At 34.6% G+C, this 18,566-nt stretch overlaps 1 protein-coding gene across 1 annotated transcript in view; it reads right to left on the bottom strand.

Moving 5' to 3' along the window:
- Window positions 1-612: 612 nt before the first annotated feature.
- The window catches only part of LOC129755713 (cryptochrome-1-like), a 33,260-nt gene continuing 15,306 nt past the window's right edge, over window positions 613-18,566 (bottom strand). Inside the window, exons 4-6 of the mRNA XM_055752329.1 lie at window positions 6,581-6,832; window positions 5,621-6,518; window positions 613-1,930 (exon numbers count right to left, since the gene is read on the bottom strand). Of these exons, the coding sequence (XP_055608304.1) occupies window positions 740-1,930; window positions 5,621-6,518; window positions 6,581-6,832 (2,341 nt within the window). The 3' untranslated portion in view covers window positions 613-739. The remainder of the gene's footprint in view (window positions 1,931-5,620; window positions 6,519-6,580; window positions 6,833-18,566) is intronic.

Genomic DNA, 18,566 nt, shown 5'->3' with positions numbered 1-18,566 from the left:
AAAACAAAAACGGCAAAACCTTTAGAAATCGTCAAATTAACCGTTTATGATGTGCTCAAACGTTTGAGGGAGCGCCTCAAAGTAAGATAGGTAACAGAAAATTGAAGAAAAGTTTCGTCACCAAAATTCGAGTTTGGAGATTTGGCGAGTTAGCTCTACAGTCGGGTAGTCATTTAGTGGTACTGCGATAACAACGTAGATGACCGAAATGTGACCGAATGACAAACGTTCCAAGGAAGTTGAATTCGGAGGTGTGCAGCGTTCGATGGAAAGAATAAAAAAGAAAGTGCGAATTTTTATTTAAAATGGATAGAAATTACTTGTTTTGTACGTCAATCCGTTACTGGGAAACAGATCATTGCATTTTTCCGGATCCTTAATGGCCATAGCTTCACCTTCTTTATAGTCTTGTATAAAAGTTTTTCTTTACAAGACAAACCCTTCTCCGTATTTAGTTGATCTCGGGAGTACAAGGCGCGCGTTTAGTATCGTTCCTCAATGGCCGTGAATTAGGTTTCTCCTAAGTTCGAATACGTCATATCGTAAACCATGGTATGATCGAATTGTTTTGGATACAGTCATATGCTTGAACGTAATGAAACTCTTTACAACTACAATAGGAAAATAATGCTGTATTTTCTGGAATACGTCTACAACTACAACAATATTTCATTTTTTCATAAAATGCAAATCACAAGCCAATGAACATTCCTTTAACTGCAAGAATCAATCAATAAATCTAATCCGGCGAGTTCAGCTTCTCCTCCGCCATTGGTGACTGTTGCATCGCATGTTGCTGTTGGTCCGAGAAATGCTGCTGCTCTTGGCCTCTGTTGGTTATACAGATCCTTTGTTGCTGTTGCTGTTGTTGTCGACCACCGTCCTCGCACGATTGTAGTCTGCGTTCTGACGAGCAGTAACGTTCGTCGCCACCTTTCTGAGGGTGCTCGCTGTGTTCCGTCTGATAGACCATTTCGTACTGTGCTCGGTTCATTGGTTTGCTATTGTTCTGTGACTCGCTGACACTGTGAAATTGTTGCTGCGTCTGTTCTTCGTCTCGCTCGCGGCTGTAGAAGGCAGCGTTTCGCATGCCGTAGCCCGAGTTGAAGTTGTCCGTGTATTCCACCTTGAACTGACTGTTGTACAAATTCTCCTGGTTTCGCTCGTACTCGAAGGAGTTGTTCTCGACTTTCGTCGATGCCCCCAGCGATATCATACTGCTGTTCATCTGCTCCTGGAGGGTGCTGAAGTGTGCATTCATGATGTCATTGTTGTTCACAATCATTCCGGGGCTTTCCGGTTTGATCGATACGTAGGTGGAAACCGGTTGCGAGAGAATATTGTTATACTGATCGGTTACAACGGGTCGACTTGTGGAATTTAGCTGTTGACGTTGAAGCTCTTGCTGCTGGTGCTGGTGATGCTGTTGCTGTTGCTGGTGCTTAAGAAGAAGTTGCTGTCGCTGTTGTTGGTGGTGCGAGATTTGTGTTTGTTGTTGCTGTTGCTGTTGTTGATCATCACCCATCGAGGGATGATACGTTATAATCTTTGGTGGATTCGGATCACTTTGTGCTGACGGATTGCTCCGGCACATGTAGTGACCGGAACTGTTGACGTTGGTCATGATGGTCGTCGGACTGGGGCTATCGTTCAGGCTGCTGGCGTTCATGTGCTGCACCTTGGCTGCGGTCATCACTCCGGCAATGGCCGAGCCGCCCTTGTCGTGGCCATCGTTCTCGTAATAGCTGGCCGGGTTCCGGAACTTCGCTAGCTGCTGGTAAACCTGCTTGATGCGCTCCATGTTGGCACGACTTGCGATCGCATGGTTTACCATCGGCAGTGGGTAGTCCTTTCCGATGATGCATTTGGCGGTTCTCTGGACACTTTCCGGTGCGTTCCATGGCTCGTGAATGAAGCGCGTTGGGAAGTTCTGAAATTACAAACAGAGAGGTCATATAGTGTTATTTAAAAGAAACGATAACCGTATTTCTATTAAGGAGTGTATTCGAAAAAAATGCAACATTTTGTTTTGTGAATAACTATTGAATGCATGAATGAAAATTGATGAAATTTTAGTAATGTAATGTTTATATGTGCATATTTTGTGACATTCTGTCAAGAGGTTTTTGAAATAGTGTCCAATTTAGAAGTTCATTGACTATAATTTTTGAGCGCCACGTTTCAATTAAAACTTTTCACGCGTCAACTTTTGTTTTTTTTTCCTTTAGAGCAAAATTTTATTTACCAAATTTCTCAATTTTTATTCCATATTCCACATCTTTATTCTCCATTCTACAAATTTTATTTAACTTCTGCTTATCCTTCATCTAATCTCTACATACCTTCTCAACTCTATTCTCAATAGAATCTTTAATTTACAGACTTTTGTAACCCAAATATCACTCATCTCAATCCTACATTCCATTCTTTGCAAAAGCTTTTCAAATCTTAATTTTTTTTTGCATATTCTTCATTTCATCACATTCTTCACAAAAGCCTTCACAATTTGTGCTTTCCCTGTCGCTCTGCTTTTATTTACCAGAGCCGGAACAATCCGCAATAAAAAAAAACATTCTTAGCAACAGCTTTCTCAAACTGTGCTTTCCTTGTCACTCTGTCTCTGATTACCAGAGCCGGAATAATTCGATAGTATTCTTAGAAACAGCCTACCCAACCAGAAGGCTTATTCAAAACAAACAATCAGCAGCAGTAGCCTTAAAAATCCAAATCAAAATAAAAAATCAGAAGCAGCAGCCTTAAAAATCTATGTTTCTTAAGCCAATTCTGTCCATTTTTCACCAGAAGTCCACATTAAAACAAACAATCAACAACATCAGCTTTGAAAATCTGCGCTTTTAACGTCAATTCTGTCTTCTTTCACCGGATGGCCAAATCATAACAAACAATTAGCCGCCATAGTCCTGAAAATCTGTGCTACCAAAGCCATTGCGTCTTCATCCACCGAAAGGCCAAATCAAAATAAATAATCAGCAGACGCTGCCTGAAAATCTGCGCTTCCAAACCCATTCCACCTTTTTCCACCAGAAAGCCAAATCATAACAAACATAATAGAACAATTCCGTCTTATTCCACCGGAAGGCCAAATCAAAACAATCAGCAGTTTGCCAAAAAAAGCTTCTCATTGATCAAAATAATCCGGAGAATCGATTGCACTTTTCTGTAGGGGAGAATGAGGATACTTGATCCCTGGGGATACTTGATTCCTTAGCTATATCTCGAAACTGGAATGTTTTACAAAGATCAAATGTTCTATAAAAATGTGTCAAAATGAGCAAAATAACAATGCTTGTAGTTTCAATTTTTTTAACAAAATAATTGTTTGAGTAATTGAACATTGTTTGAAAAATTTCACAATATGTAACTTGAAGATCTTTTTTCATCACTTTAAAATGTTCCTTACATGGGAAAATTATGAAAAAAATATTTGTTCCAATGTATCAATCGTTCGAGCGTAAAATTAACTTCATAATGCCATATTTTCAAAGCAATGGAAAACTCTCAACTTTTTTCAGAAAAAGTTTTCTAAAATGTTGATTATGGGTACAATTGATCCCCTAGATTTGGGTACAATTGATCCCCCTTCCAAACGGCATATTCTTCTTCTGAATTGATCGTTATGATTGCTGATTACGAAATTACTAATATTTATCCAAAAACTAATATTTATCAAGCAATTGTCTGAAGAAAAGAGCAAAAATAATTAATTTTTTCTTAATGATAAAAAATAGCGCCTTTAAGTATGCAATGTTATTAGCATTGAGACAAAGTTATAGAATTTTCTTCTTATGTCTGCTATAGGGGAAAAGTTCATATAACGCCCCATGTGGCTAATACGCGCCACCCTTGTTTTAAAGAATCTGAAACATTTTAAGCCTGCAAAATATTACCAATTTGTTTTAAATGCTGTGATTTGTCATGGCAAGTATGAATTTTTCCTTAAAATGCCCCTATGTCGTGATAATTTCTCAATTTAGGTTTTTCTTAATTTCAATCTAAATTTTAAAACACTTTCAATAAGGTGTCACCAAGCATAGAAAAACGAATAAGACAATATTTTCTGACACATCGACAGAGGAGAATCTAAACTATCATTTTATGGTAGAAAATCATACCGAACTCGCTAAGGCATGCTTTTTATGGGTATGTTCTATCACGGTCCATGCGCTCGTTATAACGCGCCAATCGTAGCAGGCTGAAAAAAGCATTAATTTTTCAAAAAGGCCAATTTTCATTGAAAATGAACAATAAGTCTAAAACCATATTTTGAGCGTTAATTCAGCCCAAAAAATCTATTTTTCATTTTTTTTTTAATTTTGATTAGTCCATTTTGATTTTCGTTTAAGTCAAATTGTCTGTAAGTATTGGTGTGTTTTCGGTCTTCGGCTGCTCTCGGGTGTGTTCGGCTGCTAGGCGCGTATTGAATACACAGCGGCGCGTATTTGCAACACAGTTTTGTTCTGTGGCATTGAATATGGTTTTTAAAAATCAAGGTTTTGAAGCAACCATAGCAATTTGAGTTATAAAAAATCATAGGCACTTGTAGAAAACACTTTTCTTCAACGATTACACCCATTTTTAACACAATTTGTACGTGGAATACAATGAAAATCAGCGATTCGCTTAGGTGGCGCATAATAGGGCATGTTCCCCTAAATTGTGAAATGAGAACAAACATGACCAAAATAGTCAATTAACATTCTATCTTGGGGTTTTGTTTGATTTTTATACAAGGATTAGGGCTTCCTGAATAAAAGATCAAGTCTCCTTCAATCAAGTCTCCCCTAACTTCAGAAAAATCGCATTTTTTTACTCCCACGAAAATGCTTATAGCTCATCAACGGGTTCAAGTATCGTTCTAATTTTTGGAGCATAGAAACTTGAAGTTACAAGCTGTCAGAAAATGTCAAAGACGGCGAGTTGCTAAATTTTTCCAAAAAGATATGGTGAAAATAAGAAAAGGGGATCAAGTATCCCCACTCTCCCCTATTGTTTCAGAGCCCGCACGACCCTGTAAACAAAGATGTGATACCTATTTTGAACCGATTCACCACACAAATTTTATTAATCCGAAGACTTCTACTTGCATCGTATCAATCAAATGCGATAGATTTGTGTAAAATTTTCTAGATATTCCAATTTCCAAAAAGCTAATTGAGCTGCCGAACATGTAAGATAACCCCAGGTTTCTCTACTTTTTCAAATAATTCAAATTTAAGCGAGTTCGAACTCTTAAATATTTCTGCTATCATCGTAGAAATTTTTTTATGATGAATATTGAAGATATTTCTACCGAACAAGTTTGCCTAGATAGATTTCATAAAGATTTTACAGTAGTATTGAAAAGCAATTATGAAAGGCTTTTTTATGAAAAAATAACATCATTTGCTAATAAACACTTTAAGAGTTTATTGGTTTGCTAGGATAGATTATCATGGTAGGAACGTCGGCAAAACGTAACAACTTTACTTTTATGTAACCAAAAAAAAATTTTTAATGCGTCAGCCAGATTAGCAGAAACAATCGAACAAACTTCGAAGAATTTTCCCTTTTTCTGCACAAACTTTCCCCCGTCCCTTTGTGTGTATGTCTGTGAACTTACCTTCAGCACCGGCAGGTACCGCCGAATGTAGTCCCCGTTCGGGTCAGCCTTGCGTCCAAACTTCACCGGACAGTAGCAGTGAAAAAACTGCTGAAAGAATGACGAACACGACAGCCACATCCACATGCCGGCATTGACGGACCAGTCCGCATCCAGCAGCAGCTCCTCGAACACCTTCATACCCTCCTCCCAGGAGATCCACAGGTCGCCACGTGTCAGGAAACATGCTACCGCGTGCCGGGCCAGGTGATGAATCCAACCCTCCTCCCGCAGCTGCGTCATGATGGAATCGATCCAGGGGAACCCAGTCTGGCCGCTGGCCCACTTGGCAAGGGCTTCCGCATTCCGGTCCCAGGGAATCTGCACACATATAGGGTTGCCAGCCATCTTGTCGAAGTTGGGATTACTGGTGGCGGCACAGTAGAAAAATTCGCGCCACAAAAGTTGGCCATGAAGTGAGAGTGGAGGATAAGCCTTTTTGATTTTCTTGTAGAGATCCGTCAGCTGATAGTAGAATAGGCGAGTACTGAGGCACCCAAACCTAAGGTAAGGAGAAAGTCCTGTTTGGCTGGCGAGCAACGATTGGGGCGTCATTTTTGGTCTTCCGAAGGACGCTACCCAGGCCTTCCGTTCCAGGTGCCGTTCAAGTCGGGCCAGTGCTTCCGTTTCTCCTCCGACCCAAACCGGAGGTTTGAGGGCTTCCGTTTCGAAGCCCAATTCTTCCAGCGTCGGCACTCCGTACTTGTCGTCATGATCGTCGCACATCGGTGTCGATGCGTTCCCGATTGTTTCCAAGGTTATGGCCGGTTCCGGCTGAGGTGGCGCGTCCATCGATGAGATTATCGCCTGAAACTGATGATAGGTCAGGGGAGCTCTTTCGCCATTCTTTTCGATGATCCTGTAAAAAATTGAAAGTCGTTAATTTTTCTACAAGATTGAAGAAATTTATTCAAATCAAACCTTTCCAATTTATACAGGGTATGAGAAACCGCCGAAATGACTTCGATATCCAGTTCCTTGCACATTTCCGAAATATTATGATCCCGCACCTTCCCAAACGGTTCCGGATCTTCCTCGAACGTCAAACAGGTGGTGCCCCATTCCTTGAACAGCTTCGGCAAAGCATCCGCCGGTTGACCCCGGATCACAAACAACCGGGAGTTCAACTTCCGCAGATTCCGGTCCAAATCTTCCAAACATTGTAGCAGAAACCTGTACCCATTAGAAAAAAAGAAAGAAAAAAAAGTTCCATCATAATCAATGCCATCGGTCGATTGTCAATAGAAGCTATAGCTAGTTGTCGATTATGCCAGTCGCAGAGAATATTACGACGACGAAAACAAATTCATTCACTCCACCTCGAGCTGGAGCAGCAACAATTACACATTCGTCATCGTAACACAGTCATCGTCGTTGTTCAGGTCTTTCTACGATGCGCGCCGCCACGCCAGTGGCATGCCCTCCCCAGCCACCAGAGTAAGCTTCACATTGCCGGCCACGTGACTGAGCGCGGGCTAGCAAACCTGTGTTACATTCGTTCAACGGTTGGAACCGTTCAGTGGGGGCACTTTACTTTGCGTAGGGAGGATTTGAACAGTATTATTGAAATGTAAAACAAACTAAAGTGATTTTATTTCTCTTTTTTTAACAGTTTAATATTATTTTTATCATTTTTGGTTTTTTTGTATTTTTAAAATTTGTACCATTTTTGTCTTTTTTTTTCATTTTAAACATTTTTGAATTTTTTTCCTTGTCGATTTTGTCAATTTTAACAATTTCACTATTTTTTCTATATTTTATAATTTATCTCATTTTAGTAATTTTTTATCAATTTTGTCATTTTTATAATTTTTTACAAAACTCCGTGTTATCTCTCTATGAAAAACGTTGCTTTTATCGTTAATTTTTTAAATTTATACTATTTTTAGTAATGTACAGTAGGGTGGCAAAGGATGTAACGAAAAAATGCCATGGTCGAATTTTGAAAAAACGACCATTGAAATTTTGTAGATTGGTCCAAAAAACTGACCTGTGATAAATTTCAGCTCAATCTGACTTGATTAGAGGTGCAACCGATCAAAGTTTCAATTTTTAACCCTCAAAAATCACCAATGGAAATCGGATTTTTGTCAAAAAAAAAAGTTGAATAGGTTGATAAAATACGACCGCAAGGCTTACGAAGAATTACGTCAACTTTTCTTTTTAAAACTCAGGTCTATTCACTTGTGGCTAATTAAATGGTTTAAAAGGAATTTCATTTACCCAATACATAAATACATAATACTAGATTACGCTGCTAAGCATGAATAGAAATTTCCATGATCCAATGTCCAATGTAAAATTGGAAAATACGAAACTAGAAACTGTTTTCTATCGCCGAACACAGGGGAAAACGATGTAAAAAGGTGATCAAAATTATTTACGCTAAAACGGAGCGTTTTAGACCCAGAGTGTCTTCGGAACATTTTACCTACATTTATAGCACTTTAAAATGAGTTTTAATAAGGAAAATGATTAAATCACCTTGCAGTGAGATAGAAAAATTATTTTTTGTATTTTTCATTTTAGGGCACTTATGTCTTTGGCAAGTTTTTTTTTTTTTTTTTGATTCGGAGTTTAGCATTCGTCGGGTGCGGTCGCGTTTTTTTCGAGCTCATATGTTGCTTGATTGTGTATCGTTTTTTTTGTTACTCGCGATAGATAGTGGTCTGATTAAGGACAGACTGAGGTTCGGCAGTACGAAAACAAAGGGGTTTCAAAACATTCCGAAAGTTTCTACCGGAAAAGGGTTTTTTTGGGATCGAGGGGGTGAAAGAAAAAGTTTTCGGTTGTGTGGTTACCTTACGCGAGCAAAGGCATGCGAATGTGTGTATGCAGTGATGCCAACTGTTTTTCCGAAAAGTCTGGAAGATTTTGAAAAAAAGTCTGGAAAAGTCTGGATGGCTAAGTTTATAGGTGACGACCTTTTTTTTTTTTTTGGTCGCCAGATCGCAATATTGTAGTAGTCTAGGGATCGATACTCATTACTTGAAAATGATAAATGTCTGACTCTATGCGAATGAAAGCTTAAACAACCGAAAGCTTAGACCCATTCAGTTGTCAAAATAACTTCTATATTCTGCTTCACAGTAAATTCTTGCCGTTATGAGCTATTGGATTTCAAGTATATTTTTTTATTAAAACGTTGAGCTTATAGAAATTGCTGGACAAATCTGGATAATTTATGAAAAGTCTGGACCAGACAACATGAGGTCTGTATTTCTGGATGACACATAAAAATCTGGAAGATTCCAGAAAAATCTGGAAGGTTGGCAACGCTGTGTGTATGTATTTCCATTATGCGATGTTTTCTTTTGCACGGGTCACGCACGGGTTGCTTCGATTATCACTTGCGATGTTTTCGTGGATTTGTGCATGCCGGCCGCTCGAAGTTTCGCTATCCCCCGCGTGGTGTTTAATGTTAAAGGAATTGGGGGTAGTGCATAAGAAATTGAAAACCAGCAAAGAAACATCAAATAACCAACACTACAGCTAAGTGAAATATCTTATTACTTTATATTGAACTTATGTTAATTTGTTCTTGCAAATTTTAACAAGAATTCGTTAGGAATATTCAATTTATCCCATTAGTTACATTCTCGAAATTTTGGAAACCAAATTAATGATAACGTCGTTTGACACTCTACAGCATAAACAAAATATTTAGTGCTTACATTATATTTCTTTTTCTCATCATTTGAATAAACAATCCACGTATTCGGAAATAGATTATCTTAAACTCAAACTAATGCTCACATCATTATGTTTTTTTTTATATAACGTGTGTGCATGTTTTATTTGTACATTAGTAGGATTATCGAAAAATAATTTTCTCGTTTATCAGCGGACAACGTTTAACATTTTTTAGTTTTATTTTTAATTTTATTTATGAAAGGCATTTTAATCTTTGGATTCATGTAAAAGTTTTAGAGGCTAGCTAGGATTCACTTCATTATATGTCTTTGGACTATGAAGAATTCATTTGATAATTAATGTTTCTTATTTTACTTTTTATTAATTCCAAAAATATTCTTTGTTATTCTAAATTAATTAATAATCGAGATGGTAACATAAACATTAGTGCACGGAGTGCTTCTTCAGAAGGAAAAATAGAGACAATGTTCAGGTTTATTAAAATTTTGGAAATCATTTGACAACGACACTTTTCTACAATTTTTTTTAAACCATCTCACATTTTACAAGTTAGTTATTAGTTAATCCACGTTGGGAATTTTCGTCTGATAGGATAAGAAAATAATCATTTCTAATTTTAACAGCTTTATTATCTACCTTTGGAAAATCTTATGTTAAATATTATTATGTTTTTAAACGTAGATATAGTAGGTTTCAATAATAATGTTTTAAACCCACTTTCTTTGGCAGCACTCTTACAAAACCAATTCGGCATCGAATTTCGAATACGGCAAATGCGCCAACATCTCTGTTTCCAGAAAAAAACGCGTCCGAAGTTTGACAGCTCCCAGCAAAAATTTCATTTTGTTTTCTAAAACTAATTTTACTTCGGTTAAGCATTGTACTTTATCACCATGCTGATAACTCCATTCATTTGCATTTGGCGCATTCAAGATTCAATACCGAATTGCTGTTTAATTCTTCAGGGTTACATAAACCGAATGTTGCAGAGCACCTTCATCCGCTGAAAACCATGATGAGTTCATTAGGATGAGTTCAACAGCTAAGTTGATTTTTCCTTAGCAAATTAAAATCTCATTTCAGCTTTACACCAGAAAATGAAATGGACTTATCTTCATAACCAACCTTTTTTATTTTTAAATAATATTCTTTAGTTCTGTTTTGATATTTTGATTGTAAATTATAATTATACCATTATTTTTTATAATAACAAATTCATCAATAACATTGTTGAAATACCAACTTTTAATTTTAATCCCATTCAGGTATTGTTGGTGGAACTATTCTGAAGATGTGTATTTGAAATTTTTAAATGAAATTAGTCGCAGAATGGCATTATCACTGATTTAATATGAAATAATGAAAAATATTAATTTATTTATTTTTAATTGTTACATATTTCAGAAACAATCACGAATGAAAATACATTTTATATTTTAAAATTACACAAACAAAAATATATTAATAATGTTTATATTCCTGCTTCTCCTAACAGCATTTACATACTACTTTATAAATTTATTAATTAAGATTTATGTATTATTATATTTTTCTTTTTAACTAATAGCATAACAGAAACTCATTTTGGGTCGGACCCACGCATGCAGAATACACTTGAGTAGTTATTGCATACATTATATGCATATTTTTTTCAAATTACTCTATTCAATTATCACGTTTTATAAAACATATTTTGTTTCATTCGCAGATAATATTTTTGTTCATCGATATATTTTACTATAACATTTTCAATTGCATTTATAACCATATTTAAATTTTGATATTACCTATTATTTACAGGTATTCGTCATGTACTCGTATTCATATGTTTATATTTATATATTCATATCCTAATATATTCATATACATTCACATTCATTCACATACACTGGATTTTATTTTTAATATTTATTTATCTCAAACTATTATTTTTATCGATTTCCTCGAAATAAAACGATTTTCATGTTATACATTGTGGAAACAGGTCCTAAACACTCTTGCGTTTATTCAAACCACTCTTTAGTTTCAGCTGAAATGGACGAAGCTTCTTGGCAGAGTCATGGGCATCAAACTTTTCAATTGATATTTTTGTTTGTTGAAATTTTTTAAAATGAGTGTGAAAGCACATTTTGATTTTTTATTTCGAACTCAAGTTCCTGAATTATGAAATTTATACAGAGTAATTTTTAATTTAGTTCTTCAGGCCTTTTTTTAATATTTGGAATGAAACAATGTTGTTCGGTCAAGTATCAAATACCAGTTATCCTAGAAATTAATACCATATTTCAAATTCAAATTATGTATAAAAAATAACTGCTTAATTAGGAATTTTTGTAATTGGAAAAGTATACTCATGTTCATTTGTTACATTAAATTGTAGCAATCCAACTAACCTTTTTTATATCGTAGCCTGAGTAATAGGTCATGTACTTGAGTAGAGGCAGTAAAAAATGTTAAAAAAGCTGAAAGACGGAGTCAAATTTTCTAATAAAAAAAACAAGGTAGAACATAAATATTTACCTTTAATTTCATACAGGTAGTGTCGGAGCATGGATGGACTTCGCAATCAATACTTTATTTGCAACTATTCCAAAATAAATAACGATAATTTTTTACAGGTCTGATCAGCACTCATGTATTTTCTTCGTAAACTAATTTTTCAATATATCAACCAATAACAAAATGAAAATTATTACTGAATAAAACCATAAACTAAATACGTGTCTATCTTTTATTGGACATATTAGGGTGCCAATTCTATATAGTTAGACAATTGTATTAAATTTGTATCTGGATATGTCAACAATAAAAGATGGAAAGTCAAATCATAATTACATGACCCAATTGGTCTTGCAGCTATGATTGGACGGGGCTTATTGGCAATGAAAGTAGCCTCGGGATGTGCAGTTGCCATTCTGAAATGGGTTACTGGAATTTCAATAGAGCTAACACCACCAGCACCCGCGATTGAACAATGTTTATCAAATAGATTAACATTGGCTCTTTTGCATAACATACCTGCCAGCTCAGGGGGTCGTTGGATGGATTATACATACATACATACATACTTATGTCTTTGGCAAGTTTTTAGATTGTAAAATATGTAGCAATTTTGTTGAAGACGTCAACATCGTAGAAGCTAACCCAAAAAAGTTAGAAGGGTTCAAAATAAAAAAAAATGTATTCAAAATTTTCAGTTTTTAAACGATATCTTTTAAGGTCGAGCTTATTTAAGCAAAGTATGTTTGAAAGAGTTTTGAGACACTCAAAATCGAACACTTTTGTGGAACACACTTAATAAAAATATACCTGTATCTTTCTAGTTCGTTTCTAGTGTTTCTAGTGTTTATTCTGTAGCTTTATAAATGATTTGAGTTAGAGATTTTCATTGATTTCATTTGACTCAAAACTGATTCATTTTTAAAATCATAATCTTCATATCATCAAAAAGTCAAAATCTGAATAGAAAATCCAAGTGCAGGGCCCCAAAATCTACCATAGGTATCCAAATGTTGTCTTTTGAGTTATAAATTAAATTCTTCAAAAAAAAACTTTTAATAAGGTATAGAAAAAAATCTTTCTAAAATGCTAAAGCGTATCGTTATCATCTTCATAATATGTTTAAATTTATAAAGAGTTTATTCACCTTTTATTATTAAAAACAAGGATAGAAAGTTAGAAGAATTGAAAAGATATTGAAAATGAGCGAGTCCTTGTAGAACAAATTTTCATTTTTATAATCTTGAAATGTTTTTACTAAGAGAGCATAACTTTTACCAATAAGGCCGATAAATTAAATAAAATTTTTATATTTATTTTCTAATAAATTTTCCAAATTTTATTGTAAAGTTTTTTTTTAGTTAGGTTTATGTTATCGACCGTTTTTGATGTTTAATGTTCTAATTTTGGCTATTTTTCGTCCTTGGATTTCAGGCAAACAACTTTCTTCTGGAAATGCCCGACTGTTCGACCTTTTTGGTGGTCTTTCTCAAGGTACTGGAATTCAATTAGTTTTAAAAATTACAATGAGCATTGTTAAGACTCTGATTTAATGTCTGAACTCACTTGTCTAACAATTGTCATTGTCAGATTTTGTTTTTTTTCCAACGTTTAGGTCTTCAGTGTTCGCTGTTCTTCTGTGAGTATACGTTTGTTATTTTAATTTTTTTTTTCTTGACAATCAAATTTCTTTTTTAATCGGAATTATAAAACAATTTCTCATAGGATTTTCGATGGCACACTGTAACTGTCATTCCGTAACTCAAAACGCATATAAATATAAATTTTTATTTATAAAACTTAATTTCTTGCTTTTCTCCTTTCCAGGACCCAATATTCCAATTGACAAATTATTCCTAGCTTGAAATTTTAAACTATAACCATGCTGGAAAATTTATAAAAGTTGTACAAATTTTTATTATGTTTTAATGTGTAATGTTAGCAAAATTAGTATTTACCTTGTGCTTTCAATATTTGCAACAAAACTCGGAATTCCTTGTTTTTTTATCAGTTTCGTGTTTTTGGTCATTGAAGAAATCAACCATTTCTTAACCTGTACTTTGCCAGTGAACATGTTTTATTTTCTTCTTCTTCTTATTTTGACACTAACATGGTCGAAACTTGAATGCATCTTTTTTTTTTTTAGTTATTCGTTTATTTCAATCGGCTCAAACCTTTTAGTATTACGTTGAATGCATCTTGGAAAATGAAAAACTTACGTTCTTCACTTTTCTTTTCAACATAGCATCTGATACATAGAATATGCATTAGAGTGCCCCAAATCCGATTTGCGGTTTGCATTTTGATAAGAGTTAAGATAAAAAAGTTATGAGGCTTTAAAAATGGGCTAACTTTTTTTACGGTGGTATTCATCACTGTTAATGAGGCGTCAATATGTTCGACCGCCTCGATTCATTAACAGTGATGAATACCATCCTTAAAAAAGTTAGCCCACTTTTGAAGCCTAATAACTTTCTTATCTTAACTCTAATTGAAATACAGTCTTCGGATGAAATATTTTTCATAGTTTAGGCTTAAAGAAAAACCGTTTTGAAAGAAATTGGCCGACGGGAACAAAAGTTATTGATGAAAAACTGGTTTTTCATGTTTCTCCCGAAAAAAATGTCTCAAAATCCCATACAAACTTCAGGCTTGTTGAGCGACCCCTTCCCGTGATCCGATCTGGCCCAAATTTGGCATGAGATCTTGTACTAGGACTAGAATCAATTTCAGCCTGCAGCGTATAACATTTCACAGGTTTTGAATTTTCCATACAGATTTGGGGCAGTCTAATATGCATTGCAGATACTACTACGGCCAGGCCAACGATGTGATGTCAAACGCAAAAGCGTGAAGCGTGGTCTTCCCTGCCAAACGCTTCTCATGATTAAGTAGGGTTAGGTTATGAAATTTAAAAAATATTTTCAAACTTTGAATAAATGAAAAATTGAACAAAATTATTTAAAACCAATTCAAGGGACCTGGCACGATTTAGTCATTTTCCACTTGACGCGCTGTATTTTATAACATGGAACGAACTCACCAATGGAAAAAAAACATTCGTCAGGTTTTCGGAAACTAGTTTCAGTAGGTCTAAATCTTCCATCCCGGGCCAATTGACGTCGATTCTTGGGAAATTCTAATCCTATCTAACGAAGCTAGATTTTTTTTAAAAGTGGCATCTCCATGCTTCTAAAACACCGTAATCTTCATAATACTTCAAACTTCGAAACTTTCTAACTTGTTTTTAAATTTTCAATTTTTTCGGACCTTCTCAAAATTGCACATGTTGTATTTTAAATATATAAATTTATCATTGTAAACTTCAATCAATCATGACCTTTTGTAGCCATTTATTTTGATAATTGGAAGAATTTGAATATAATAAAGAATTTTATCTCTGACTCTGATCTCTGCCACTCTTTAAATATTTTTTTTATCACATTGAATTGTGTTTTTTCTGTAAGTTCTTTATTTGAAACGGCTTATACCTTTATGCTTTAAGGAGCCAAACTCGTTTTGTTTCCTTACAATTTGTATCCTTAGCTCAAGTGTTAAGCTAGGGATACAAATTGTAAGGAAACAAAACGAGTTTGGCTCCTTAAAGCATAAAGGTATAAGCCGTTTCAAATAAAGAACTTACAGACGAAAAATAGAGGGTTGAAAGGGAAATATGAAAATAAAATGAATTACAGACGAAGATCAATAGCTTTTAGGAAAAGATATATTTCGAACATGTAGGCCGCCAAGTCTAGCACAGCTAACACATCCCTCACTGGAACATCGGGTGGTTTATCTATGTGTTTTGAATAAATTTGCTGAAGTTCAAAATGGATTTTTTTTTTCTAATCGAAAATTCACATTTCAAATCTTGATCAAATATTATTTTTAATTGAAAAACATACATAAAAATTTCAAATCAACTCTTGGATTGAAAACAAAGAAACGAAATGTAATTTTAAATGATTAATAATTAACCATTTTTAACATTTTGCTAAAAAAAATTAATGGTTTATTTCTGAACTAATCTGAAATTTAATTTAGAATTGGAATTTCATTTCTTTTCAAATCTGATTATATATTCTATGTATTCTATTTCTGTGCACTGATTCTCATGTCCAAAGTTTAAAATTCTGGTTTAATTCAAAATTAAAGACTGAGTCGATTTGGGGTCATTTTTGAATTTCTCAAACCCTGGGGTCTAAAAAGCTTCGTCTTGGTCGAAAACTCATCCATGATTTTTTGTAGAATTTTTAAGAAACGTTTACATGAGTAAAATTGAACTTTTAGGTTTGTATGGGAAAATTGAAAATTTTGTACTGAAAAATCAACATCGTTTTTGTTTCTTCTGTGGAACAGATCCAGCTGCCTGTTATTGTGCCAATTTATAAAATTCCTAAGGGAAATTTTCTGCTGAACAACTGTGTCGAAGACCGTAACTTCGTATCTTATTAGGAAAAAAAAGTTATTAGCTGTTTATCAGAGGTATGTCTTTTCGCGTTGATAAAGGACAAATTCAATTGACATCACTGCTGGAGCATAGCAAAGTATTGCGAGAAATGTAGTCATGCAAAACCTCGTTAGGCGTCCTGCAGGGATGTCAATTGAATTTATTGTTTATCAATGCGAAAAGATATACCTCTGTTAAACAGCTGATAACTTTTTTGCCTAATAAGATACGAAGGTACAGTCTTCGGCAAAGTTGTTCAGTGGAAAATTTCCCTTAGGAATTTTATAAATTGGCACAAAAACTGTCAGCTGGCTCAGTTCCACAGAAGAAACAAAAACGATCTTAATTTTTCAGTACAAAATATTCAATTTTCCCATACAAACCTAAAAGTTCAAATTTACTCATGTAAACGTTACTTAAAAATTCTACAAAAAATCATGGATGAGTTTTGGACCAAGACAAAGCTTTTTAGACCCCAGGGTTTGAGAAATTCAAAAATGACCTCAAATCGACTCAACCTACTGTAATTTTTTAATTTCGGGAACCACACTGACGTTCAGGTACCAAAAATTTGGTAGGGGAAAGGTTTCCTAAATGGGCCTATCGGGTTAAATGACCCTACGGCTGTTTGGCGAAATGGCTGACTAGACAGTTTATCTGACCAATGCATTTTGAGGGTGATACGCTTAGAACATAAGGCAAGAAAGAATTTTATGAATTTATATACTCAAAAAAATTTAAAAAATCATACAAGGTTTTGATACATTTTGATGTAATATTTCGACTTTTAAAAATTATACGTAAAGAAGTTTAAAACAAAAACTATGATGGTTTTTGTTTCTTACTCAAATGAACTTAAGAAATTAAACATATTTCAGCTTTTGTGGACGTTTAATAATGATTATTTAGTGGAATAATAGAGTGTTTTTGTATGCCCCCTTCGTGTTTGTAAAATGCCTCCATCCTAAAATAACAGGTTAAATAGAATAAATAAATGATTTTTATCACTGAACCTTCAAATCTAAGCTTTGAATGACATCTTAAGAATGAATTGAAGATCTAAAGACAGATTTGATAAAGTTTTTCTCATGGATGAACTGCCTCCATTGTATGGCAACCCTAACTTTTGTTTTATTCCACAAAATTATAATATACATAGATTTTTATAAAACTTCAGCTTTGTCGTACGTAAATTATTACCGTCTAGCAGTTTGAATGCAATTATACGGAAATATTGCCCAAAAAACAGAAATTTTGTTCAAAACATAAATAGGCGCATTTAGCCCGCACAGTTTGAGGTTAGGCATTTTAGACAACACTTACAATAAAATCGTTTTCTTGGAAACAGAAGAAAATTTTAACATAAAAATTACTCCATCGTATAGAAAACAGATGCCTGCACACGTGTATCTAGTTTTTGTACACATATTCGATGTGATATTTGATTAAATCAGTGTTCTGCTTAATAGGCGCATATAGCCCGCTCCTCCCCTACGGTGCGTTTGCTAGCGATTTTCATCTGTTTCCGTCCTCTGCTAGAATGGCATTAAATGACGTTTCGAAATTGTGTTTATCTGTCGAAATCGACTGAAAAATGTAGGAGTTATTCTATGTTGAAATCGGATACATCCAGATGGCACATCCTGTATCAAATACAGATTACAAAAAAAAAATTAAAGTCTTCAGTGGTGACTTTAGTTGCTTTTTTTAGATGTTTATGACTAACTCTTTAATCCTAAAATCTCAACAATCTCTGATATGACTCCAAAATATTCACGTGTTTTCAAGATACATAAAGCTTAGTTCTTTTAGAAATGGGACACTTTCATTTGCTAATAGCTCGTTAACTAGTTATTGGATATTAAAAATTTGAACAGCATTTTGTTGCCTGTAAAAAGTACTATTCGACCTATTTTTTTCAAAATTTAAAATTTACGCGTTTTTGAGATATGTACGATGCTTGAGAAAAAGAAAAAAAAATTTTTGCACAGATTCCTTTAAAATTCGTCATTATCAAATTGATAGCTGAAAAAACCGTTGATTATTCAAAGAATTACTGAGTTTATGTGGTGGATAAGTATGCAAACACTGTCAATAATGTCCACAAAGTTCAAATCAAGCATTGGAGTGAAGCAGATGATCGGCAACAACGGTTAAGGATCATCAAGGAATGCAAGTCTCATACCAGCATTTTTAATTTTCAATAAACGAAAAGCTAAGGGTAGATCGCTGAAATGTCCAAAACAATTTTCTCCGATAAGCTGAAAGTGTTGCCTAGTGATGACTCATTGAAATCCAACCTCA

This window comes from Uranotaenia lowii, chromosome 3 (assembly GCF_029784155.1).
Source record: "Uranotaenia lowii strain MFRU-FL chromosome 3, ASM2978415v1, whole genome shotgun sequence".
Classification (NCBI taxonomy): domain Eukaryota; kingdom Metazoa; phylum Arthropoda; class Insecta; order Diptera; family Culicidae; genus Uranotaenia; species Uranotaenia lowii.
This window is presented reverse-complemented; position numbering and strand designations above follow the sequence as displayed.